This window comes from Drosophila tropicalis, unplaced genomic scaffold, assembly GCF_018151085.1.
Source record: "Drosophila tropicalis isolate 14030-0801.00 unplaced genomic scaffold, ASM1815108v1 contig_258, whole genome shotgun sequence".
In the NCBI taxonomy this organism is placed as follows: Eukaryota; Metazoa; Arthropoda; class Insecta; order Diptera; family Drosophilidae; genus Drosophila; species Drosophila tropicalis.
Window position 1 is genome coordinate 1,716,519 of NW_027172710.1, and position 27,304 is coordinate 1,743,822.

The 27,304-nt window shown below is 38.0% G+C and overlaps 1 protein-coding gene across 1 annotated transcript in view; it reads left to right on the forward strand.

Annotated features, from left to right (window-relative positions):
• Nucleotides 1–27,304, forward strand: part of LOC137572190 (short stature homeobox protein 2) — a 304,156-nt gene that overhangs the window by 78,661 nt on the left and 198,191 nt on the right. Inside the window, exon 3 of the mRNA XM_068283955.1 lies at nucleotides 11,500–11,557. Within this exon, the coding sequence (XP_068140056.1) occupies nucleotides 11,500–11,557 (58 nt within the window). The remainder of the gene's footprint in view (nucleotides 1–11,499; nucleotides 11,558–27,304) is intronic.

Sequence of the window (27,304 nt, forward strand, 5' to 3'; positions counted from 1 at the left end):
ATTTGTTTTGTGTTTTTATTGAACAAAGTGTTGTTATTAAAATAGTATTTATCGTATGAATTTTCTGTCAAAATATTTTTATTCTCGTCTGGATAAGGAAGTATCTCAAAGATAGGGGTTTTTATTACTTCTTGAGGAATGTTTGAAATGATAAATATCTCGTTTGAACTTGGTTTAAGCCAGGTGGAAGTTTTTGTATTCAATAGTTTTTCCGAATTAACATGACTTAAGTGATTATGTTTTAAAAGTTTTGGGTTGAAAATTCCTAATCTAGTGAGCTGCATGCCCATTTCTATGTCTTCAATGTATTCTGTGAAATGCTCAAAATTAAAGATTAGAACTTCTAATCTTACTTCTTTTTCTTTTTCTTCCCTGAGGCTGTTTATTACTTCTAAACCTTTATTAACAGTGTCTATTACGTAATTTAGTTCGTTTGCTTGTACGCTATTGCTTTCAAGATTATTTATTTTTTCTTCTAATTCATCTTTATCTTCCTGATCAAGAGTACCAAAAAGATATTTGTATATTGAACCAATTCCGTTAATTAGTCCTCGTTTGTTACGTTTTACAATGTGTATTCCATTAATTTCCCTACTTAGTTTTTCTGTTAAGTATTGAATATGGATTATGTTTTTAAATTCTTGTGCTTGTTGCATTAAATTATTATATGTAATGTCTATTAGAGTTAAGTTCACTTTTAAATAATGATATTCAAAGTTTGTCGGTAAGTCCATGGTTCCTGTTTTAAATATTAAGTAACCGTTTGGTGCTTTTACTGGGTTTATGTCAATGGATTGACTGCATGTTGATTTTAATGTTAAGAATAGCATGATGTAATAAAAAGTCATCTTGAGTTGTTGACCTGTAATTAATTAATTGTCGTATTTGCTTTTATTAACTTTCTTTTTCTTCTTGAATTTTGATTTGTAGTGTGTAACTTTTTGTCCTCTATTTCTTTCTTCAAAATGTTTCTCGTCTAACTGATTTATTTCTCCTGTCTTTTTGAATGGGTTTGTCGTTTTTGACTTTACTAGTGGTGCTTGTTTAAATCTAGTGTCGATTTCGAAGTCGTGTCTATCTTCGTTTAAATTGTTTATTTGATGTATTTTTCTTGTTTGGGTATTATAGTCGGGGGATCCTGCATAGATAAAAATGTCCGCTGGTGTTCGGTTAGTTGTTTTATGTCTCGTCTTATGGTTGTATACGTAGAGAATTTTTTCAAATTTGAGTAATTTATCTTCGATGTCATTTTCACTATTAATAATTCTGAGTTTTTCATTTATTGTTTTATGGAATCTTTCTACATCTGAGATGCCGTTTTTACTTGATGTGATTTCTAACTTTACATTTTCTTCTTGTAGCCAATTTTTTAGTGCTATACACAGAAATGCTGAATCTTTGTCTGATTTTATTTCTATCGGTTTGCCCATTTCAGTGAATACTTTCATAATTGCTCTCTTGGCTTCTAACCAATCTCTAGACTTTACTTCTACAAGTGTTGCAAATTTCGAGTAAATGTCAATGCATGAGAGGAATTGTAAATTGTCGATCATGTAAAAGTCCATGACGTATTTTTCTCTGATATTAAAAAGTTCTGGTGTTATTTCAAAAGTTAGTTTTGTATTTCTATTTTCTGTCTTTGCGATATTGCATACTGAGCATTCATTAATAATGTTTTGAATTAGGTTTTGGAAATCGGGAAAATAATATTTTTCTTTAAATAAATTAATCGTTTTTTCAATTCCTGGATGTAATAATTCTTTATGTTGTTTTAGGATTATTTCTTTAAATTGTGCAAACGTTTGAAGGTCCTCTAACTTAATGCTAGATTTCGAGGTTTTTGTATTTGCGTTTGGTTGTATTATTTCGATAAAAGCTTGTTGGAATATGGGAAAATCTTGTTCATTATGAAAATATAGTACAGTGTTCTTACTGCAGAGATATCTTATGATTATATCCCTTGCGTAAGCATTGGTCATTTCTTTGTATGTTATTTTTATGTTTGTTTTGTAAAAGTAAGTTGTTGTTTCTGTTTTGTCTTCTGAACCTCTAATGAATTCTATTTGTCTGTTATAATAATTAATGGGTCTTTCTACTATTGGAATGTAGTTTTCATTATCCTCGTGAGCACTATGTATTGTAGCTGCTGTGCTTTCTGTTGATCCTAAAAAGTTTTCATCTATTTTAACTCTGGAAAGGGCATCTGCTACATGATTTTCTTTGCCAGGTAAATATTTAATTTTGTAATCAAACTCATTTAGTCTTACTTTCCATCTTTGAAGTTTCATATTTGGTTCTTTTATATTGTTGAGCCATACTAAAGGCTTATGGTCGCTTAGAATCTCGAACTTTCTACCGAAAAGGTATGGCCTAAAATATTTAGTTGCCCATACAATAGATAGTAATTCCTTTTCTATGGTTGAATAATTAAGTTCGTGTTCGTTAAGTGTTCTACTACCATAAGAAATAGGTCTATGGTCCTGTGAAAGGAACGCACCTAAAGCTATGTTGCTGGCATCTGTGGTTAAGAAAAATGGTTTTTTGAAATCGGGATATGCAAGTATAGGATCATTCATAAGGAGATATTTTAATTTCTCAAAGGATGAAATATAATTTGGGTCGTTTATATTTATTTCAGCTCCTTTCTTTAATCCTAGAGTTAATGGTTTTGCAATATGTGCAAAGTTGGGTATAAATTTCCTGAAGAATCCGCATAATCCTAAGAATGATTTAATTTCTTTTGGAGTTTTGGGTATCGGAAAATTTTGAATTGCTTTGACTTTGTCTGGGTTAGGTTTTATACCTTCTGTTGTTATTATATGACCAAGGAATGCAGTTTCCTTTTTCATAAATTCGCATTTGTCAAGTTGGAGTTTAAGATTTGCTTCTCTTAGTTTGTTAAATACCTTTCTGAGTGATAGTATGTGTTCCTCCAATGAAGTGGAGTACACAATGATGTCATCCAGATAAACAAGGCAATCCTTATAAATAAGGTCTTCCAAAAGATTATTCATGCATCTTTGGAATGTTGCTGGGGCATTTTTAAGACCAAATGGCATACGTGTGTATTCGTAATGGCCATGTTTAGTTGAGAAAGCTGTTTTTGCAATAGATTCAGGATCCATTTGAATTTGATGAAATCCCTTAGCTAAATCAATGGTGGTAAAGTATTGGCATTTTCCTAGTTTGTCGAGAATTTCGTCCATGACTGGAATTGGAAATTTGTCGTCTATTGTGACTTCATTTAGATTTCGATAGTCAATGACTAATCTGAATTTTTGTTTCTTGGAAGCATCTCCTTTTTTTTGGGACGATCCAAATGGGTGAACAGTAGGGGGAGTTCGATTTTCGAATGATACCCTGTTCAATCATTTCATTTATTTGTTTGTTGACTTCCATATCAAATGTTTGGGGATATTTGTATGGTCGTTTATAGATTGGGTCCTCATGTTTTGTATGAATAGAGTGCTTTATTGTACTCGTGAAAGTCAAATTTTCACCTTCGCGATACTGAATGTCACTGAATTCGTACAAGACCTTTTTTAATTTTTGAGTTTCTTCGTTGTTTAAATGGTCGAGTCTATACTCATTGCTTTCTATTATTTCGTTTTCAATCGCAAAATTTGTTTCCGGGTCCCTTTCTGTGGGTGGGTCCAAAACTTCTATGTTTTGTTCTTCTTCTATTTCTTCAACATCTCTAAAGTAAAATGTATAGTTTCCTAATTTTGCGTATTCTTCTTCATAATTTATTTGTGCTTTGCAGGCTTTTAGGAAGGTTCTGCCTATCAACATGTCGTATTTATTTGAAAATTTATGGATATAAAATTTTTGTTCTGTCGGACAAAGTTTGCTGGGTGCAAGGAAAATAATTTCTTTTAGTTCTACTGCTCCTTCAATCATGTGAATTTTGGAATCTCCTAAATAGGTTTTGAAATTAAAAAAGTTTTCGGACATTATATTGATTAAAGAGCCTGAATCGACTACACATCTCAAAGGTTTATTGTTCATTATTATTCTGATGAAGGACTTGTCTTTATCTCTTCTTCCGATTGATCCGAGGCATTCTGATGAAAATTTTCGGATGTATCCATTTTGCTAATTCCACTATTACTTTCTCTTTGCCTTTTTGTAGGCTGGTTTGCTACATTATTCTTTGAATAGTTGTTTTGCTGTTGATTATTCATTGGATTTTGAGCCCTTTCAATATTTAGTTTCTGTTGAAATTCTTGGAATAGTTTTTGGTTTGGTATTGTATCTGATTGCTTTGTTTGAGACGGAATTGTACTATTGGGTACAAAAGTTTTTCCACTTTTTTGATTCTGATTTTGGCTTTGATTTGACTTTCTTATTTCTGTTATACTATTTTCGTATAACCCTTCTCTTTGAGCTACTTGTTTCAATTTACTGATTGTGGTTATATCGTATCTAGCTAATGTCATGAATAGTCTATCGGGTAATTTTTTATTTATTACGTCTTTGATGGTGTTATTTAACGCGTTTGTATAGAGCGCGGTGTTATTCGCGTCGTTTTCTAGACTTAATTTGTTTGTTATAATGTAAGACTTATCTTCTAATTCGGTGACGAACTTACGAAGATTTCCTGTGTAGCTGGTGTTGTAGAGGCGTCGCAAAAGTTCCTCACAGGGGGTCTGCGTTTTTAATTCGTTGATAAGGAGTGTCCTTAGTTCCGGCCAGGTGTTAGATTGTCCGATTTGTGAGAGTCGTTGTGCTTCTCCGGTAAGCTGCATCTCGATAGCACTGAACAGTATGTTATGCTGCCTTATATCGTGGGTTGGATATAGGTGCATAATAAAATCGATCCTCCTTATAAACGACGTCAGATTTTCTGGAGCTCCATCGTAATTTGCCACTTGTCTTAATGAAGACAGTGCTTGGTTGAGGTGGGCTTCTGTGAGTTCTACAGCCATTGTATATCTTTTAAATTTTTTGATTTTTCTGGATTTTAGTGATGGTTGTTTTGTTGATCTTCTGGGTTTTTTTTGTGGTGTTTTGTTTTGTTAATTTTCTGGGTTTTAGTTATGTTTTATTTTGGATTTTGGTTTTTTGTTCGCACACAAGTTGGCGGTTTTTGTTCCTCAATTGGATTTAATAGTTGTAACACACAGTTAATATTTTCGCGCACAGTTGGCGTAAATATTTTTTCTTTGGTTGCAACGCACAGTTGATACTTCCGCGCACAGTTGGCAGAAAGTATTTTTCACTGTTGTAGACTTTTGAGCACTACCCGTAAATTCTTGATGTCGGATCGGAAATTTATTTTGTAGTGATTATTCACTAATTCTATGTAACGCACAGATAACAGTTCTACACGTCGCACGGATAGAATAACAGTTCACTACAATAGTTATTCACCAGTTCTATGTAACACACGGATAACGATTCTATATGTAACACGGATAGAATAATTTTTTTTTTTCCAATCCTACCGACTGCGCCAATTAAATATTCGATTTTCTCGATAAGGAAAAAAAAGATATTTTTCGTGAGTTAAGTAACGTACTTTATTATTTGAAAGGAAACTTAGAACTGACTACAAAAATGTCTTATGGTTATATTTATAGCTAAATTTGGGAGCCCTTTGGTGGCGTGGTTGATACTTCGACGATTTGATTGGTCCGACTTTAAATGCTGAGTTAGCGTTCTCACGCCTTTGGTTGTTAGGGGGACAATTATTATTTCAAGTGTTCAATTGTTTATGTTAGTTTTTATGGATTAGCGTTCATACGCTTTGGTTTTGAGGGGGACAATTATTACTTCAAGTGTTCGATTGTTTATGTTAATTTTTATGGATTAGCGTTCATACGCTTTGGTTTTGAGGGGGACAATTGTTTACGTTATGATTTTTAGGGGCCGAAATATTTATATGTTATTGGGTATTGGAGTCGGATATATGACTATATATCCTTTTAATTATTCACACAACTGCGAGGAAAATTATAAATCCTTCTAATTTTATTTATGCTATCTATGCTTATTCATTGTGTTCATTAAAAAGAGGAGACATTTCTTCTTCTCACTCCTCCTCTATACTTAAATTATACAGTCCACTTACGGCTTCGTTTCGATCTCCTCGCTTGAGAGCTCTAATTCCACGAAGTTATTTGTTTCCATTCGATTCGTAATAGCTCAGAGAACACTCTACGATGCCTCTTTCCGACTTTGTTGCCGTGTGCGAGGCATTAACGGCGTTCGAGACTCGCGAGTCCCAGGCTTTAGCTGACGATGTGCCACTCGTCTCCGTTAAAATACACTTAGACCAGCTTAAGTCACTTTGGACAAAAGTCGAGGCAGAGTTTTCACGATGCTATAAAGCCTTGACGGCTCAAAAGAACGAAGATAGTCCGAAGCACATAGCTACAATTAAAGCTAAACATGAATATTGTTATATGGTATATGTGCGAGTCGAAATCTTCAACGGAGACAGCCTGGCTTGGCCTACATTCCGTGATTTGTTTACCGCGATTTTTATCCATAATCCAAGCCTAACACAAGTGGAGAAACTTTATCACTTAAGTTGCAAAACTCGCGGTGAAGCCAGAGCCATTGTTTCTAGGTCACCCTTGACCAATGAAGGGTTCCAGTCCGCGTGGGATAACCTCACTGCGCGATACGAAAATAATCGATTATTGATTATGACCCATGCCAAGCAGCTTCTACAGATCCCAGCTGTAACACAAGAGTCTGGCAAAGCGTTGAGAGAACTGCAGACGTCAATTCAAGGTTGCTTAACCGGTCTTGAGCTTTCCGGGGCTTGTACAGACAATTGGGACATCCTTCTCATAGCAATCTGTACGAGCAAAATGCCCAAATCCACCCTTCTGTTGTGGGAACAGTCCGTTCCAACTAAGACCGCCGTCTCATCCTGGAACGACCTGAATCGATTCCTAACTGATCGCCACCGTGTACTAGAGGCCACAGATGTCCTTCAACCAAACTCTAGGGGTCAGACCTTTCCATCCGTAAGCCGAAAACCTACGGCACGAGCTCAGGCCTTTTCCGCTCAAGTGCAAGAGAGCTCAGCACCTGATGCTCGTATAATTCCGATTCCTGCGTCCTCCGATTCTTCCAGCAGCCCTCATGTAAACGTGGGAAGTTACTTCGCCTCCACTCGCAACACTGGCCTCCTGGGTACTGCAAGGGTAACTATTCATCATCGTGGCAAGCAGTTTCAAATCCGCGCTTTGATTGATATGGGATCCGAAGCGTCCTTTATTTCCCAAAGAATGTTTGAATTGATTAATCCTCCAAGCTGCAAAGTATCAACTAGCATTCGCGGCATTGGGCAATGCGATGCTGGTAGCGGCGACAAAGTGTGCCGCCTACAGATTTCTCCTCCTGACGAACCGCTGCGACAGTTCCAAGCAGTCGCCGTGGTGCTGCCTAGTGTAGCTGAAGCACTTCCGTCCCGCGCCGTCCCGAATCAGGTGAAGCAGGATTCGCTTGACCTTCCGCTCGCTGATCCGCAATTTCACCAAAGAGCTCCTGTGGATTTGGTGCTTGGAGCCGAGCTCCTTCCCACTATCCTTGGGGAACGAATCATCAAGAATGTTGGTGATTCTTTCGCGGGGATCGAGACGATGTTCGGATGGGTTCTCTGTGGATCCGTTACTGGAAAATCCAGAAGGTCTCGGTCCACCTCCTCCAGCAGCCCGAAAATGTCTCTAAGGACAGCAGCACCATCCGATTTAGAACGCAGTTCCAATTGCTTCAGGTGCCGCGTTTGTCAAGGGGCACACGCGCTCCGTCAGTGCCGACAGTTTCGAGGACTACGAGCTGACGACAGGCTACGGGTAGTCTTGAGCAACGGATACTGCCCGAACTGTTTGGCTCATGAGCATTCCAATGGTTCCTGCAGGAGCACAGCAGGATGCTATCGATGTGGCAAGCAACACCACACGCTCTTGCACATCGACAGCTCTGTCGCGTACATCCAACCCAAAGAGCAAAGACCCGAAAAGCACCCGCCTTTCATTCGGGCTTCTATCCAGAGGTCTTCAGCCATCGTGCCGCCTACTCCATCTGCATCCAAAGTTCCCCCTCCATCTCCACCCGTGTCTTGGCGATCCAGAACGCTGCCATCCCCCATCCTTAGACATGTCCAGCGAGGCAATTGCAACTTGTTGCAAGGGGGGCGGTATGTTCACGCCACCGGGTGAACAGCAGAGAGTGAGGGGTAGGGTTTTTCCCAAAACCGAATGCGGTCATACTGAGGAGGGTGACGAAGGGTTCTCCTGTAAATCGCCATATTCAATCTAATCCGAGGTTTTCACCCGAACACCCGTTCCTTCTCTTCAGAATTTTCTATCTCGAAATTTGTATACTTTTCACCCGAAACATTTCGTGTGTGTCGGCTACCTGTGCATTTAATAAAGCATAAGTTTTTGAACCGAAGTTATCGCGCGTTATTAATTCATCCCTCGCTCACCCAGAAGAAATTGGCACCAGCCAACCACTTGTAATTTATTGGGATCCTTCCGCCCCTCCACGAACACATGATAACCCACAGAAAAGACTACAAATTATTGACCAACCTCAATCTACTGAATGAAGCTACGGTTAGGCTAGATAGACTAGACAATTTCGTACGTATTAGATCTGATATTCAAAAATATTTAGATAAAGCTTATGATACCAATCAACGGACATATAACTTGAGAAGTAAAATACGCAACTTCGAAGTGGGCCAAACAGTCACGAAGCGTAACTTTAAACTCAGCAACCTAGCCAATAATTTTAATGCTAAATTAGCACCAGTCGGAGTTAAAGTCAAGATAAAGAACAAACTCGGAAATCATTTGTATGTAGTTGAGAACCTTTCAGGAAAAGATCTTGGCATCATCCATGCTACGGACCTTTGGTAATCAGCTTGGCACCCTTTTATTTTTTTTCAGCTTTGAGCCTCCACTTATGAGGGCGTGTCATTCAAATCTGTGGTGTAAGGGTGCGCTGTTTCAAACATTAAATTATATAAATCTGCTAGCTAGACGAATACATTTTGCATACACTATTTCTACGGCGAATTGACCTTGAGCTTTTTTTTTTTGGAACCAAGCTTTCACGATCCACATAGAAAAGCTCATGCAAGATAAGGGCCCAAAAATTGAGCTTGAAGGGTGTGCGGAGAGTCTAGAATGGTCTGAGCTAGAGTGCAGTTGTGCGAATAAAAGGAGGGAGAACGCGAAAAATCCGCAAGTGCAAGCAATGCACGTGGTGTGACGTAACACACCGGTACCCTCGTGGACGTTACCTAACTCCACGCCTCTTTTTTTCGAGTTCCAATTTTAATTAAGGAACGAAAATAAAACGCCACTGCCAGCGCTGTCTTGCCTCAGTTAAATGCAAGCGCGTACTTATTGTGTTAGCCACCATAAGGCCTGAAGACGACCCCATCCATGGTTTCATGTCGGACTTCTGGGGACTACGACCAAATAAATGTCGACCCGTTCCATGAACTGACCATCGGAAAATTGTTGGAGAGCGATTTGGCCATAAGTGCGCACACCTATTGCTGTGTGGGGCGTAGCCAGCCAACCTAATTCCTAGGTGAACCCTCGTTGGAGTGAATGTTGCACCTGAGGACACGGGATAGCCCTCGCAACCAAGACTGGAGATTACTGCTGGGAAGACGTTGTTGCAGAGTCAAAAAAAAACCCGCATTGATGACCCCAACCTCACCCCCCAGCCGTAGTGGGCCCTCAAAAAGCCGTTTTTCTTTTTCTTTAAGTATCGTACAAACATGTGTTCAAATTTATAAACATAAAATTTATAATGAAATTTCTATATAGTAGGTTCTAAAAGTCATAACATTGGTAACGAGAAGCATGTTATATTTTGGTACCCTTCTTAATAATTTTAACAGCCTCTAGTGCTCCACCCATCATCAGGCCTGCTGACTGGATTGGACTCTACAAACTGTAAGTACGGCATAGCCGCTTAAAATCTATTGGCGAAATATAACCGCTTGCCGTGACCACAGAGTTAGTTGGTTTTTTTTACCTTTTCAAATTGAAATGAATGCTTAACGTAAAATTTAGTTAGATCAAATTTATACTTATAAATCAACCCACATTTTTGTACGATTCCTCACTCCGAATTAGTTAGGAATTATATATATTTGAAATTATTGTTAATGCTTCTATTTTATAAGTGGTATACGAAATCCGATGTTATCTTCTTATCTTAATGGCATATGCCTTTTCTTTCCTTGAATTGAATATATGTATGAAATGATGAATCGCCGAGTTAGTTTATTTGGGCACCTGACGTAAGAGATTTAACAGCCGCAAGATGGGTAATACCGGGTTTTATTAGGTATTACAAGGTTGGGTGGGTAAAGAGAAGGCAATAACATCTAGGTCCTTCGAATAACACCCATCACCTCTGCATAAAAATCCCTATTTAGGTGTAGTCCTTTATTCCTTATCTCTGTCTTCATTTTACTTATGTAGCGCATGTTTTGGGAGAGCACAAGAACCACCCCATTTTCCCTGAGCTCAGCCGAGCCACTTGTTAGTAAGACAGAGAGTGCACTCCGACACCCGCGTGTTCGTTACATCATTAATATGGTATTTTTGCAAGACTACCAAATGCTTACATTATTTCAAAGATCGATTTTAAGGACACTTTTCCCAAATGCAATTGAGTGAAGAATCTAAAGCAACTACAGGTTTTACAGTACCAAGTCGCCAACTATATCAAATTGTTCTCTTGCCGTTCGATCTGTTTAATACCACGCAAGCAATGTGCAGACTCTTGGATTAAATATTAAAATATTGCACGTTTGGATAAATATATATAAATATATATTTATATACAGGGGTGGTCAAAAGTATTTAGTAAATACTATTTAGTAAATAGTATTTACACAATGAACTTTTTTTTTTGCAACTTTTATTTTATAAGTTATTTTGTTGTTGTTGTAAGTAAATTACAACAAGAAAACATTCTAAGCTTTGAAGCTTGATTATTCAAGAATATAAAGAAAAAGACAAATGAAAAAATAACGGTATGTAGAGCAAGACATAATCAAATGAACGAATGATAAACAGTTGTTAAAAGTACTTACACAGTTATTGTTTGCGACAAAAGTATTTTCATAATGAAGATGTACTCTTATTCTTTGACTTCAGTTTCTAAAAATAAGTTGGTTTTGCTTTCATTGGAACTAAAAAAGCTCCAATTAAAATATTAAGATTAATAATTCGAGAACCAACTATTAAAATGGTGAAAACACGAGAGTTGAATATTGAAATACGCTTTGAGAGCAAAGATTAGAATTTTTTCTTGCTGTAATTTACTTACAACAACAAAATAACTTTGTAAATAAAAGTTTCAGAACAAAGTTCATTGTGTAAATACTTTTGACCACCCCTGTATATGTATATACATTTAGTACGTTTACCTTTATTTACTATATATTTACTTATATTTTTGAATTAAGTATCCACATAAAATTAATAAAGACAAAAATATTTACAGGTTTGGTTTCAAAATAGAAGAGCTAAATGTAGAAAACACGAAAACCAAACGCATAAAGGTAAGCAAAATTGTTAAACATGTAAGGATGTATTGTTGTGTTTTGATACACACTTCTACAACCAATTGAGCTAGTGTTCTATGTGAATTTACGATGGCTAAACAGTCTATTTAATTTCTTTTATTCTATCCACCATGTACATACATATATTTTCGAGGGATCAAATTAAGGCCTAAGGAAATAGAGTTTTCTTGAATATTTAATAGTTCTTTGCTTTTATTTTTTGATCCGATTTTTGGAACTGACTTAAGTCTGCTTGCATTATATTTATTTTATTTATTTTATTTATTTTATTTATTTTATTTATTTTATTTATTTTATTTATTTTATTTATTTTATTTATTTTATTTATTTTATTTATTTTATTTATTTTATTTATTTTATTTATTTTATTTATTTTATTTTTTTTATTTATTTTATTTATTTTATTTATTTTATTTATTTTATTTATTTTATTTATTTTATTTATTTTATTTATTTTATTTATTTTATTTATTTTATTTATTTTATTTATTTTATTTATTTTATTTATTTTATTTATTTTATTTATTTTATTTATTTTATTTATTTTATTTATTTTATTTATTTTATTTATTTTATTTATTTTATTTATTTTATTTATTTTATTTATTTTATTTATTTTATTTATTTTATTTATTTTATTTATTTTATTTATTTTATTTATTTTATTTATTTTATTTATTTTATTTATTTTATTTATTTTATTTATTTCATTTATTTTATTTATTTTATTTATTTTATTTATTTTATTTATTTTATTTATTTTATTTATTTTATTTATTTTATTTATTTTATTTATTTTATTTATTTTATTTATTTTATTTATTTTATTTATTTTATTTTTTTACAACAGCATTAGACGTCTGAAAAGAAAGACCCACTTGACTTCCTTTAAGGACCAAAAACGGACTGGTGATTCCACCCTATTTTTATACCCTTGCAGAAGGTATTATACAATTAGTATATACATTCTTGAGCTGAGTCGATATAGCCATGTCCGTCTGTCCGTCCGTCGTTGCGTATGCGTTTTACTTAGCCGTCTTAAGAGCTATTGAGATGAAACTTGGTATTTGAGCTACTTTTAACCGGGTGAGATAAAGGATGAAAATTTTCAGGATCGGACTACTATATCAATGGTCATCAACAGATCACATGCAAACACACACAATGCTATTGCATTGCATTTAAGATGGCTGAGTAAAACGCACACGCACGGACGGATAGACGGACGGGCGGACATGGCTATATCCACTGTATACTTTATGGGGTCGGAGACGTCTCTTTCTGTGCGTTGCAAACATCTGACCAATTTCATATTAGCCTCTGCAAGGGTATAAAAACAACAAATCAATTTAAATCTTGCATATATTATCTATGGCCCAATCTTCCTAAAATTACAAATTAAAAAACTACACTCACAACAAAACCAGATCAGACATAATTAAGTTATTCAGAATCCGAATGGGACACTCAGAACTCACCCACTCATACATTTTAAACAAAAATCCCTTACCTATTTGCCTCTATTGCAATACAGAACTAAAATTAATCCACCTTATCATAGAATGCCCGCAGCTTAACAGACCCCGACAGCAGCACTTACAGAACAACCCATTCGAAATAATTTCGTCACCCAACCTAAAAAATATCACTTCCTAAATTAATTTCCTGTAAACCACCGATCTGTACCACAAAATAAAAAAAGTTAATACAATCCAAATTCTTCCGTCACACTGTGCGATACCGTCAAAAACCAAAACAGCTTACCGATTCTCATTAAATTTTGTGAGCATATTGAGTAGGTCAGAGAATCGGCCAACAACTATTTTTCATACCCCATTTTAACTAAGGTCAGGATTTTGGCTTCATGATTTCATTTTTATCAAGTTTTTGTTGTCTAGTTTTTGACATTACGGCGAAAATATCATTAAGTAATTTTATTAACTCGCAGTCCTCTGTAGTTTTATTATACTCGCAGTCCCCCGGGATCGGGGGGTTGAACCAGTGCTTCCTCAACTTTAGGCAGGACCTCTACCCCTTACACCGCCGATTAGATTAATGTTGCAATTTTCCTTATTCGTTAACAATAAACTTATTACAATTTTTGGTCTATAGAAACAACTTACAATTAGACATAATTAATATGGTAAAGCAACATTTGCGGGTCAAAACAACGTTTGCCGGGTCATCTTGTATAAGAACAAATATGTAAATATCCTAACAAATTACCCAAATATGTAAATATTAAAAATCAAAAAATTGTACATGTGTACAAATATAGCTAAAGGCCTAGTAGCTTTAGTTAGTTTCAGTGTTCACTGTAATTATACCATAAACCCATACGGTGAAATGGTATATTAAAGTCGACAAAATGTATGTAACAGGCAGAAAAAAGCTTCTCCGACCCTATAAAGTATATATATATTCTTGATCAGGATCAACAGCCGAGTCTAGCCATGTCCGTCTGTCCCACCGTCCGTCTGTATGAACACGCAGATCTTGGAGGCTATAAGAGCTAGAGCCACCAAATTTGGTATGTATACTCGTGTAGTATGTTAATGTATAGAGTTAATTGGAATTTTGGCCACGCCCCCTTACGCCAAACATGCAAAATATGCGTATGAACGTATTTTACTAAGCGGTCCACAAGGCCAGAATTGGCCGTTGGCTAGTGGCGGCGCTAGAGTGCTCGTGTGTTTGTAGAGTGAGCAAGATAGTACATAGTATGTAAAAATAATACACATACATTTGGTTTTCGAAATTTAAAAAAATTTGTTTCACCTGGTGTATGGTATACCCAAGTCGACGAGTCGACTTACTTCATTTTAATTACGGCTCAACTTTAACATAAATGTAGAAATAAAATATCAAAGAAGCTAACTTCGGCTATGGTGATGTTTTTAGTCCTTATCAATAATATTTTTACATTTTTAAATTTCTTTCCCTGCAACTCAATTCATCAATAAACAAACAAAACATTATTACTAATTTTACCACAATTTTTCTGCTTCTACCATCATTTCCTAAGCAAAGCACGGCACGCATACACATACAGTTCATGTAGCGTTGCGTTTGTGTGTGTATGCATGTGCTCTATTGATGACGTAGTAGGCAGCAAGCAGCGCTGCCGGCAGCGTTTGAGCCGATTTATATTGACTGTAACTTGTGTTCTATTTATCCGATCAGATTGAAATTTTGGGATCTGATGTTTTATCCAATACTATCATGGGGATACTATAATTTTTTTGAAAATGTTTTTTCTAGAGCTATATGATATAGAAGTCCGATCCATAATCTGCTCCAGATAATAAAAAGCACAGAAAAGCCCGATAGCTCTTAAGATGGCTGAGTAAAACGCATACGCACGGACGGACAGACGGACATGGCTATATCGACGCAGCTTCTTATGCTGATCAAGAATATATATACTTTATGGGACCGGAAACGTCTCCTTCCCTCTGCAAGGGTATAATAAAAAAAATCCTTAGCTAAAGATAACTTAAATATTATAAAGTTTTAGACTGATATTAAGATCGAAAAATTTACGTTTCTTACGGAATAAATACGCTACACCAAATTCGAATTAGAATCTAAGGCTGATGTCAGAGTGGCCGCGATAAGCGATGCGATGCTACAAGCGATAATTATCGCAGCGATCTGCAAAGCGATGGCATGGCAGAGTGAAAGCTTTCCGCAAAGCGAGAAACCTAGCGAGGGTTCTAATTTTAGTCTAAAAGGAGAGTTTAATAGTTTGTATAAAAATTTAAGGCAGTATCCTGACAAATTTTTCAATTATACTCGAATGTCGATCAATACATTCGATTATATTTTGACGAAGATTGTTTGATTTTTTTAATTGTTTTCGGAATTATTTCCGTCTCCAAAATGAGAAAGTACGATCTTTTGAATTTTCATTCTGCAAAGCATTATTTTTCGCATGTCCATAGACTCCAACCAAAAACCAACTATTTTTTAAGCTCAGAACGTTGACTTTAACTCATCAATTCATTATTTATTTTATTTTTTTTAATACCCATTCAAAATGGGTATAATAATTTCATCTGAAGTGTGCAACGCACGCGGGGGGGCCTGGCAAAAATTTTAAACAAACTCGATAATTGTACATACTACACGTATATATGTATCAAATTTGGTGGCTCTAGCTTAAGAGCTATAAGTAGTCTCCGAGATATACTGGTACAAATAATACTTTGTACCAGTATTCTGTGAAAAAAAAAACGGATTAAACTATGAATACCATTACGGTTCATAATCTGAACACAATAACCAACAAATTACAGACAAATTATACCATTAAGTCTTTTAGGAGCCGAGAAAATAAAAACTAAAATAAAAAAAAAGTCCACTGGAAAAACGTTTATAGACATAACTTGGCTATTTTTAGTCCGTTTTTGATCAAATTTATTTTGTATTTTGCAGGATAATAATAATAAATTTAAGTGTGCCAAATTTTATTGGACGAGGTGGAAAATTACCGGAAATAATCGAGTTTTTTTTTTTTTTAATTACAGGGGCGAGAAGGGGAGTAACAATATTTTAACACATAGAAAATGTGCGCATTTATTAAACAAATATTCAAACCAAATATGGAGTCTCTAGCAGAACTCTTTGAGATAAATTTTTTTTTTAAATTGCTGGGGCGCAAAGAGGCGTGACTAAAATTTGAAATTAACTCGACCAATTTACATACTACACGAACATACATACCAAACTTGGTGAGAATCTTTTTAGTCTCCGAGATCTGTTTGTTTATACGGACGGACGAACGGACAGACAGACATGGCTAGGTCGACTCTGCTCTTGATACTGATCAAGTATATATATACTCTTTCTTCTGCCAGTTACATACATTTTGGCGACTTGAATATACAATTCTACCGTATGGGTGTATGGTAAAAAAGGCTTGACGCGTTGCTCGCAGATTTACTTTGGAGTTTAATAATTGAAGCTTGTGGTATATAATTCAACAGTCTTAGCATGGTAAAGAACGGATTAATTGATGAAAGTCACTGTTTTCCACAGACTGTTATTATGGGAACTATATGATATAGGCACCCTCCATCTTGATTAAATTAAGCATTTCATTAATAGTTTTGTTTATCTGAAACATACGGAAAACAATCTGCTCAAGCTGAATCCAAAATATACATCCTCTAAAGTTCTCATGGTCTAGGAGAAAATCGCGTCGATACAGACGGATGGACGGACGGACTATTTAAATGCGTTTGGTCGTGCTGATCAAGAATATATGTACCTTACATGCACACTTCCGAAAATAAAAAATTAAAAATAAAAATGAATATACCCTTTTTGCAAGGGTCAATACGAATGTCTTCGAATGCCATTTGGACTACGAAAAGCAACCGAAGTTTTCTAAGAAGAATAAACATCGTGTTCATCTGAAATGGCTTCACCAAATCAGATGCACTAAAGAAAACATAATACAACTGTACTTTTGTCACAAACAAGTAATCTAGCATATGACTAGAATTACAATCAGCCACACACATTGTAGAAAAACACTTGTAATTCTAAACTAACCCAAAAGATCACAACGGCAGGATGTCAAGTGGCCGAAGCCGTGCCCAAAATAATAATAATTTTCAACCCCCGAAATCTTGGGTTTGAGTCTCATTAGAATAAGATATTTTAAGAACAATTGTTACCTCCTAGAGCCTAAGATTCCCTATATAAACTCCATACTTTTGTTAATAAAATGAGTTCATATTTTGAATTCAACGAATGAAGATTGGGTTATTCTTCTCCTCCGGAATCCCTTTTTACCAATCATTGTAATGACAATGTAACTGCAGTAAAACTCCTGCCAGGCCAAAAGCACAAGCATCGGTGTGTACTTCGTGTTTAGCCGAAAAGTCGTATAGAGTGAACACAGGTTCGCTACATAGTTTTTCGATTAGTTCGATAAATACACGTTTTTGGGTTTATGCCCAACTAAATGCAATTCTTGATTGCGCTTACTTTACATTTGCCAGGTTTTATTCCATCTTTATTGACTGTGTGGCCCAGAAATGTAATTTCCGATTGCAGAAACTTGCATTTGTCGTACCGTACGGATAAGCTACTATCTTGTAAGATCAATAAAAACTTTTTAATTTGATGCATACCAGATTCAAAGTTAATACTTGGGATTATTACGTCATCTAAATATGCGAGTGCCTCACCTGGTACCATACGTTTTATGATTTGGTTCATTACCGATTGAAAGACTGCCGGAGCGTTAACGAGTCGAAAAGGCATTCTGTTGTATTCATTATGTCCGTCAGCTGTAACAAACGCCGTGTATTGTTTGGACCCATACGTTAATCAAGTTGCGTAAGATAGACGTTTACAGCTAGTTGATCAAATTGCTCTTCCATGTTTGGCATAGGAAATGGAATTTTGACCGTCATACTGTTAAGGCGACGATAGTCGACGCAAAGACGATTCTCAATTCTTTTTATCTACGATGACGATTCCCGAGGCGTACGGCGAATGCGAAGTACGAATTATCTCGTTTTCCAGTAGCTCAAATATGATATTCGTAACAATAGGTCTGAGCGCAAACAGTGTTCGGTATGGTTTCATAAAACATGAAACGTTTGATGTTAAAGCGATTTCCATTTTGGATATTGAGCATTTACCTAATTCGTTGGTCTTCTGCGCGAAACAAGCAGCATTATCTATTAAGGCTTTTTGAAATTCCCCGGTTTCGGAATCAGTTCGATTCTGAGTCGTTTCTTTTTGGCGTATGTTTTCGATAAAACATTTGTTTCCGTGAATAATTAGTTTTTTGCCATCCCGACAAAGAATATCCTTACCCAATAAAACATTTTCAGATATAAGGTCATTTTCCATTTTCTTGACCTATCTTGTCAACAACGATCTTCGCATTTAGTATTTGGTTACAGAAGAATTTTCCTCCTCCAAATCCATTCGGTGTTGTTTCACATCGTTCCAGAACGCATACGTTTTCGGCAAATGATTTTCGAATCAGAGTACGTGTACTACCTTGATCGACGAATGCGTTTGTTTCGTTTCCGTTAACTGAAATAAATTTACAGATGTCTAAGTTGATGTTCGAGACAATTTTATTTACTTTGGAAACGTTCTTAAATTTTTCAGGCGAGTCGGGCAATTGGTAGAGTCGTGATTAGTACGATTACAATGAGTACATCGAGGCTTATGATGTGGATCAGGACAATCTGACGACTAATGGCCCAATTTTTGACAATTAAAGCATTTGAGTGACGGCTCTATGTTTTCTTTGAGTGTCCGTTTTATTACGGATTGCCTTGACTTCTGCATATTACCATTGAACTCATGTTTATTTTGAAAGCTATGTGGATTATTTTTGATTTCGTTATGAGCCGAATAGGCATGTATATCTCGTAAAAGTTCGTTACATGAGGTATAGTGGTTTGATATCTTTCTTATAAGATCGTAATCGTTGATGCCGTTTATAATATGTGTTACAATTGCTGAAACAGATAACTCACCCTTTTTACCAATGGCTAGCATTTAATAACAATAATCTTGTGGTGATTCCGTTGTTTCCCGTTTGGTTTTTAGCATTTTCAAATGAACATCAGCTGCGTTGCTGATACATGGTCGTACAGAAATTTCAAAACAAATTCTGGCCATGTTTGAAATATTTCATCCGTTGCATACCCCCATTAATGAGCTGCTTCTTGCATCTTTTGTTTAACTGCGAAAACTACCTTTCTGTCGTCACAGTTAGATGCGTTTTTCACAGTTTCCACACTTTCAACAAACTGATGCGAATTCAATGATTTAACGAACGATGGATTAAATTCAGGAACAAGAGCTATAATTTCGTTTATTTTTCCAAATTTTTTTTTTTTTTAACGTTTAATATATATGTGTTGAATCTACTCTTAAATTAGAGCCTAACAACAAGTTTGAGATATTTTTCTTAATCTAGTACTTAAGATAAATCCTGGGGATATTGGAGGCGGCCCGAATCACTTGTTATTGGGTTGTCATTTCTTTTAAGACGAGTTCTATTATTAGTTCGCGTAAGGGAATTGGCAAGAACATTTGGGTGTGCATCCAGTTTCGCAGAATACTTTAGTTGTTGACTACCTATTTCAGATTTTACGCTAGGTATATTTAGATCATTTTGAATGTTGTCATTCCGTATGTACCACGGGGCACCCGTGATTGATCTTAAAATTTTTGACTGCGCTCTTTGTATAATATCGACATTGCTGGTACTTGCCTTCCCCCATAGTACGGCTCCGTAAGTCCAGATGGGTTTCAGTACGGAGTTGTATAGGAGGACTTTATATTCCAGACGTAGAGGGGACCGAGCATTGATGATCCAATGTAGGCTACTTGCTTTCAGTTTAAGCTGTGACTTTTTTGCTTCGATGTGCTTGCGCCAAGTTAGTCTTCTGTCTAGGTGGATGCCAAGGTAAGTGACATCCTCGGCTTGAGGAACTGGTACGTTGCTTAGCATTAGAGTTGGACAGTTTCTTTTGTTAAGCGTAAATGTAACATGTTTGCATTTCTGCTCGTTGACCCGGATACGCCAGGTTGCTAGCTATTCCTCTACCACCTTAAGGTGTTCCTCTAATTTTGCAGAGGCTTGTATTGGGGATTTTGATTTGCTGAGGATTGCCGTGTCATCGGCAAAATTTTACGTCGTAAGTCCTAAACTCGTTGGTAAGTCTGCAGTGTACAGTAGGTAGAGCAATAGGCCGAGTACACTGCCTTGCGGTACACTAGCTTTGATTTCAAAATCAGCCGAGACGGAGCCATTAGATCTTACAGCGAATTCCCTATTGTAAAGGTAAGATTCCATGAGTTTGTGGGTGTACTGTGGCAGCTTTTGCCGGATTTTGAACATCAGACCCTCCAGCCAAACTCTATCGAAAGCCTGGGCAACGTCGAGAAAGACAGCCGCACAGTATTCTTTTAGTTCGAATGCTGTTCGTATTTCGGATGTTATGCGATTGACGTGTTCAACTGTACCATGTTTTTCGCGGAAACCGAACTGGTGTGAAGGGATTGTGTTCTCCGATGCCAGAAATGGGTTTAGTCGGTTCTGCAAGACCTTTTCAAAAAGCTTCGAACGACATGGCAGCAAATAAATTGGCCTTTAGGATGATGGATGGGTTTTGTCCTTTCCCACTTTAGGAATCATGATGATAGTGGGCCTTTTCCATGCTCTTGGGAACTAGCCAATTCTTATTATAGCGTTGAACAGTTTACAGATGTATTGTATGGCAATGATAGGGAGTTCTAGGATCATTTTCGGTGTGATTAGGTCATGGCCAGGGGCTTTTTTCGACTTTATGTGGTTTTTAATAACTGCAGTGATCTCGTCCGATTGGAGTTCCGAGTACTCACTATCCGTTAATGTGCTCGAAGAGGGAAGTACAAATGAGTTTGATATTGGATTTGGCTGGAAAACCATTTTAAGATGTGTGGCAAATACGGATGCCCTCTCTTCGTCACTGCGGGCCCATCCACCGGTTGGACCCCTTATCGGCGAAACTGTCTCTGTGGGAGCGCTTAAAGTTAGGTGGGCTTTCCACAGAGGATGTTTAGTGCTGGTTGGACTGAGCTTTTCTATGTATTTCCTTTAAACCCAGCTTTTCTCTTGTCTTAACTCCTTGGAGAGGTTGCGATTGGCATGCCTTAGGCGAAGTTTTGCTGCTAGAGTAATCTGCCATTCTCTTCTTAGACGTCGTGTTTCCGTTACTAAATGTTCTATCCGCCGGTTCGTAGGCCTGTCAACAGGTTTAGGTAAGTAGGGGCATGTGGAGTAGACACTCTTGCTGCAGCTTCCATCATCGACTCAAGTGCAGAGACGCATATGTCAATGTCCTCTGCAGCATCCAGTTTCGGCGAACAGTCAATGTGGGCACTCATGTACATTTAAAATTTAAGCCAATTTGTTTTGTTGTTTTTAAGCCTATATGGGCGATCAAGTACTTGAGGTCTTGTTAATAGTGTGAATAGCACTGGAGAGTGATCGGAGGTTAAATCTAACAGTGTATCCGCAGTGATCCGAATACGCGGAATCCTCTTGGTTATTGCGAAATCAATCAAGTCAGGCACTTTCTGTGGATCTGTGGGCCAATAAACAGGCCTACCCGGTGAGACGCAATCCATCTTATTCAGTGGGTTAACTATTGTGTTGTACAATTCCTAGCCCCAGTGCGTATGTTTGGCGTTATAGTCCCCTGCTGCAATGAAGCGATCTCAGAGTGTGTTAAAGAAATCGGTAAATTCCTTTTCAGAGATTGAGAAGCTTGGTGGGCAGTACAGGGCAGCCAATGTAGTGTTGCCGCATCTGGTTTGGACGGTTATAGCAGTTGCTTGTAGGTGCTGTGTTTCAAATCTGTTGAGGAACGAATGTTTAATACGGTTTTTGATTAGGATACCAGTCCCGCCATGAGCTTTTCCGTCTGGATGGTTTGTTGCATAGAAAGTATATTTTGGTATTTGAAAATTATTTTTTGATGTTAAATCAGCAAATCGTCGATTTCACTTGAGTCTAGGAATAGTTGCAGTTCATTTTTGTGCTTGAAGATGCCGTTAGCATTTCAAAGACATAGACGTAGGGAAGCCATTATTTATTCTCGATAAGCTTCTGGATAAGCAGGTTTTGATTCCGCATCAGTTCTTGCATACATTTTTGCATGAACGTCATAAAAGTGGTCATGTTTTGATTCAGTGAGATCAATAGGGCCTCTAAACCACTTGGAGTTTGCTGGCCAAGCTCTGGTGCGCTAGGTTGCGGATTCTGTAGATGTTGGAGTGACGGGATCTCTTTTGCGGGCTCCGTCTGTCCAGTTCGGAGCACATTAGCGAAGGATACACTAGGACTGTATGTAGCAGGCATGTTAGATGATCTAACAGCCTTGGCGAAGAATACCACCGGTGTAGTTTTAGAGGCGTTGACGGTGATTTTTGGTCCAGCTGGGGGTTTGCGCCTGTTTAGGTGAGATTTAAGATCCTTGAAGACAGGACATCCTCTGTAGTTGGCCGTGTGGTTCCCTTCACAGTTACTGCATAGTCTTAGTGCGACATTGTTTCTGTCCTTGGTGCAAATGCCATCTTTATGATGTTCGCCGCAGCCAACACACACTGACCTAAGATTGCAATTGTTACAGGTGTGGTTGTATTCCTGGCAGTTTTTACACTGCGGTGATTGGTATCTCTCTCCTCTACGGTGATTCTTCTGTGCAATAGGAGCTGAAGGTTGTAGATTGGGTGCATTTGGCTTCGACCGCTTTGCATCTGGTTGGAGCTCGATTTTAAAGAGCAGCTGCGCGACTTTGTTCCTGTTGATGATGTTAACAACAGACTTAACAGCAAAGTTTTTTTCGGCCAATGCGTTTATTGAGTTGGGACCGATGGCTCAATCCCCTTTAACACAATCTGGATCCCTTTACTGCTTCTTACCCCTATTGATGGGGGTTACAAAAAAGTTATTTGCCCCTACTGTTTCTACTAACTTCGAAATCAGGGCGCTGTAGTTGACTCCACGGATGTATAAAGGGGGTGGTCTAGCCGATTTAACTTTATCTACAGCGCCAGCATGATCGTCTTGCTGATCGGCAAGAATTTCAAAACGATTCCCGCTTAGGAGTGCTACTCGTTCATTTGGTTTGGTTATTTTCGGCGTATTGCCACTTTTTTTCTTTTGCGGGCTTTGCTTCCGCTTAGTTATTTTAATATATCTATCTATCCATTCCAGTTTGGACAGAAGGCGTTGGGTTTATTCTCGTGGCTGACTCTGCGCGACTTGTCGGTGACGGCTTGGGGCAGGTCAATACTTCGGCAGACGTTGCAGTAGTTGCGGTAAACGAGCTGACGGTGTTGGTCTGTGCAAACGATGACCCAGTTATCGATTTTGATGGAGAAGCACACTGCTCTCTCCACGTTAAATTGCTGTTGTTTGCTGAGTGGCTTGCACTTTCGGTGTTATTGCTTACGGTAGCATTCAGTAAGGTCGGCGACACCACCGAAAAGTACGCGCTGTTGCGTTAGACCGAGAGTCGACGCTCACGTTGTTGTTGTACAATTAGTTCTTGTAGCTGTTGCTGGTATGGATCGAGAGAGCTTGGGCCCGAATTGGTGGACATGGCTTTTGTAAAAATTACGCACTTTGTTGTTGCAACTTAGTATTTATTCCTATTAGATTGCTCTAAAATGTTTCCACATGAATGCCCAAAATTATTATATTTTTGATAGCAGTTGACGTCGTGTTGTTGTTGTATGAAAATTTTCCAAACACTGACCTCCAACAAAACATTTGTGTTTGACCCACTTTTGCTTACGTAATTCCGTGACGTTGAATGAAAAACAAAACTAACTGGTTTGGGCGGGAGTTGAACCAGGATTTGTTCACTTTTAGGCAAGAACTCTAACGTTACGTTTGTTCGTTCGTTTGTCAAACGCACGTTACTTTCTCCAGAAACTTTTTGTACGTTTACATTACTGAGCTCAATTGGTGACGAAATCATTGCAGGTTGTAATGAACGCTCCTGCAATACTCTAATCGTTTTTTCTAATTCGTTTATTGTTTAGCCATGGATTGATTTTCCGCACTGGCGTATTCGTGACGACGAACACTACAGATCGTGGTTAATTTTCTCTGTAATTGTTCTCGATTTCCTGACATTGACAATCTAGCTTGCCTACATTTATGCTGCTAAGCTTCTTTGACACGTAGTTTTTCTGCGTTATTATTGTTGTCTCTTTCATGCTTGTATGTTCGTTGATTTTTCGTTTCGGTTATTCGTCTTTCTTTCTCGTTTCCACGAGTTCGTTCATGCACAGAACACACACTGTTACACTGCGAGTTTCTCATGACACAAACTAAATACACGATATAAGACCAAGCACAGAATTGGTCGTTTAAGAGTGAAATCGGCTGTGAATGAACAAATGAAGCAAGGCCGGCCGAACAGGGCCGATCGATCCCCACGCAACCGTTTGGCAATTTCGTACAAGCGGGAAGATGCGTGGGAAGCATAGTACATTAAGTTCGATCGTATAAGAGCCAATGAGAGAGACCGGTCGAACATGGCCGATCGAACCCCACGCAACCGCTGGCGATTTCGTACAAGCGGGAAGATGCGTGGGAGGCATAACGAAAAACCAATATACATGCACAGGCGATGGGCAACCAAGTCCAACATGGCTCGATCGAACCGAATCGAACCACATGCAACCGCTTGGCGATTTCGTACAAGCTGGAAGATGCGTGGGAAGCATAACAAATATGAGTGGCTGTATAAGAGTAAATGAAACCGGGCTTGAGGGCACAATTGCATGTAAAAAGGGGGCAGTGGCCTCATTAGATAAATTAAGAGCATGGAGAGGCAAATAAATGCATGCATTAGCATACATATAGGTCACACGTACACTATGCGTGAGTGACGGCAAGGGAGAATACCGGTGGCCAATGGGCCGCGCTATGCATACGTCACGCTCATGAGAGCGAAAGCAGTAAATTGCAAGCACCAAAAGAATTTCGTGAGCGAGAGAAAATAAAAGTGAGGGCCAAGCAAGCCCGAAAGACGGGTGCGGGGGACGCTTGGTACCGAAATGAAACCAAGTGAGGGCTATGCTTATGAAACGGGGAGTAGGGGGGAGAGTAAAGAAATTGTAAAACGAAAATGGTTTGTAGATTTGTGAGGGGAATATGCAAGCCGAAGGGGGAGGGATGAGCCATGGGGAAGCCCTCTATCTAATAGATACGAGATGCGTATGAAAGTGTTTTGCGTGGGGAATTAAATAATGTTATATATTAAAGTAATCAAGCTAATTATGTTTAAACGTTAATTTAGTTAATACAATCAGCATATATGTATGTAGATAATAATATTGAGTAAATGTGGGTGAATTTGGGTATGACGAGTGGATCAAAGGGAGCGACGGGGGACGGCAGCGTTGGCAGAGAAAGCAGAGAGAGTCAACGGGATACGAAGGGCGGCCAATAGAAAGGCGACGCCAATGCGAGAAAGTGATGCAAGTCAATATGTACAAGCAAGAAGGACAAGGACAAGGCATAAATGGGCGCTCAGCCGCAAAGAAAGTGGACATATGCGCCAAGGATTTACAGGACTTTCACCACGCATAGCAACAAGTGGATGCGTGGGTGAAAGCAGAGGGTCGATGGAAATGTACCAGCTGTATAGCGGTACTACACCAAGATATTCCTGAGGCCGGGGGATCTGCCTATATAAAGGCAATGCCCATCAAGCAAATCATCAAATCAACAAGTCGTGATCAAGTAACAAGTAATTAAGGCCTTACGAGTAACCTTAAGAAACTTATCAAGTAAACACAAGGAACAACAGCAAAACTAAGAACTATACAGGCCTTACGAGTAACCTGTACAGCTTCATTCAATAATAACAAGTCCTTAAACAAGGATAACAAACACCGTACCCAAGCTAAAGTAAATTTGAGAGAAGCCAAGCAATCTCCAGGAGCATCCAAAGTCAGTGGTAGGCACGAGGATGTATCCTACTGCCGAAATTCCAGGATCTATATATCCCGATGAGTACCAATTTCTGAGGAACATCCTGCGTCGTGATAACAGCCTTAAAGCAAAAGCATTCTCAACAAATTTAGCTAAAAGGGTGCAGACGTGTATCGCAAATCAAGCACACTGTACAGGAAAGGACGACGAGGGATTCGAAGTGACTCACCAACGCTGTCCAAGCCCAGAACTACGATCGAGAAACCGTCATATCCAACCAACTCCATTAACGATTTGAATAAACATACAATTAAACATTAGCAACTGAAATCGAACGTGTTTTAATTTCACCGGGGCACAAAATAAATTTGTTGTGCCGAACCTAGCCCAAGAGATATTGTAAATATCCCGAAGGACGAAAAAGGATCGTTACAACTGGCGCCCAACGTGCTATACTGGTGAAATTTTAACAAAACAAAAGTTTGAAAATTGTAAAGAAAACATTCAGAATGGGGAAAGGATGGATTTACCACATGAAGAAGGAGGATCTGTTACAGACAGGCCAAAGGATTGGGATCGAGATGACCGGCACAGTAGAGGAAATGAGGAAACAGCTAGGCGAGTGGGTAGAAAGGAACGAAACGGACCCAGACTGGAAGGAGGAAATAAATAGATTGGAGACAAAGTACTCGAAAAATCTAAAAATGAAAACAATAGCAAGCACATCAAAAACATGCGAAAATGGCGTAGACAAGGAGGCCGATGAATTCCAGAAAATAAACATCGCCACACTAGCAATTACCCCATAATTACCACCAAGATGGGGAAGCGAAGGAGCCCTAGATAGCGCAGAAACAAAGAGGGACATAAGGTGACAAACGATAGACCCCAAGAAAACGGTACCACATGCAACAAACAGGATCACCGAATACGCCAAGGTGACAAAACAAGTGAGGGAATGGACATTCAGATTCGACGGCAATTCCAGACCGCTAGAGTACATAGAACAGATCGAGTGGTCAACAGACATGTATGGCATCGAGCTGGACATGATCCCAAGAGCAATGCCAGAACTACTGAAAGACAAAGCACTCAAGTGGTACGTCGCAAACAACAAGCAGTGGCGATCGTGGAAGGAGTTCGTTGAGGGCTTCAAGAAATACTTCCTGCCAAGAGGATTCTTCAACAAATTGGCGGATCAAGTGAAAAATCGCAAACAAAACAGAAACGAGTATTTT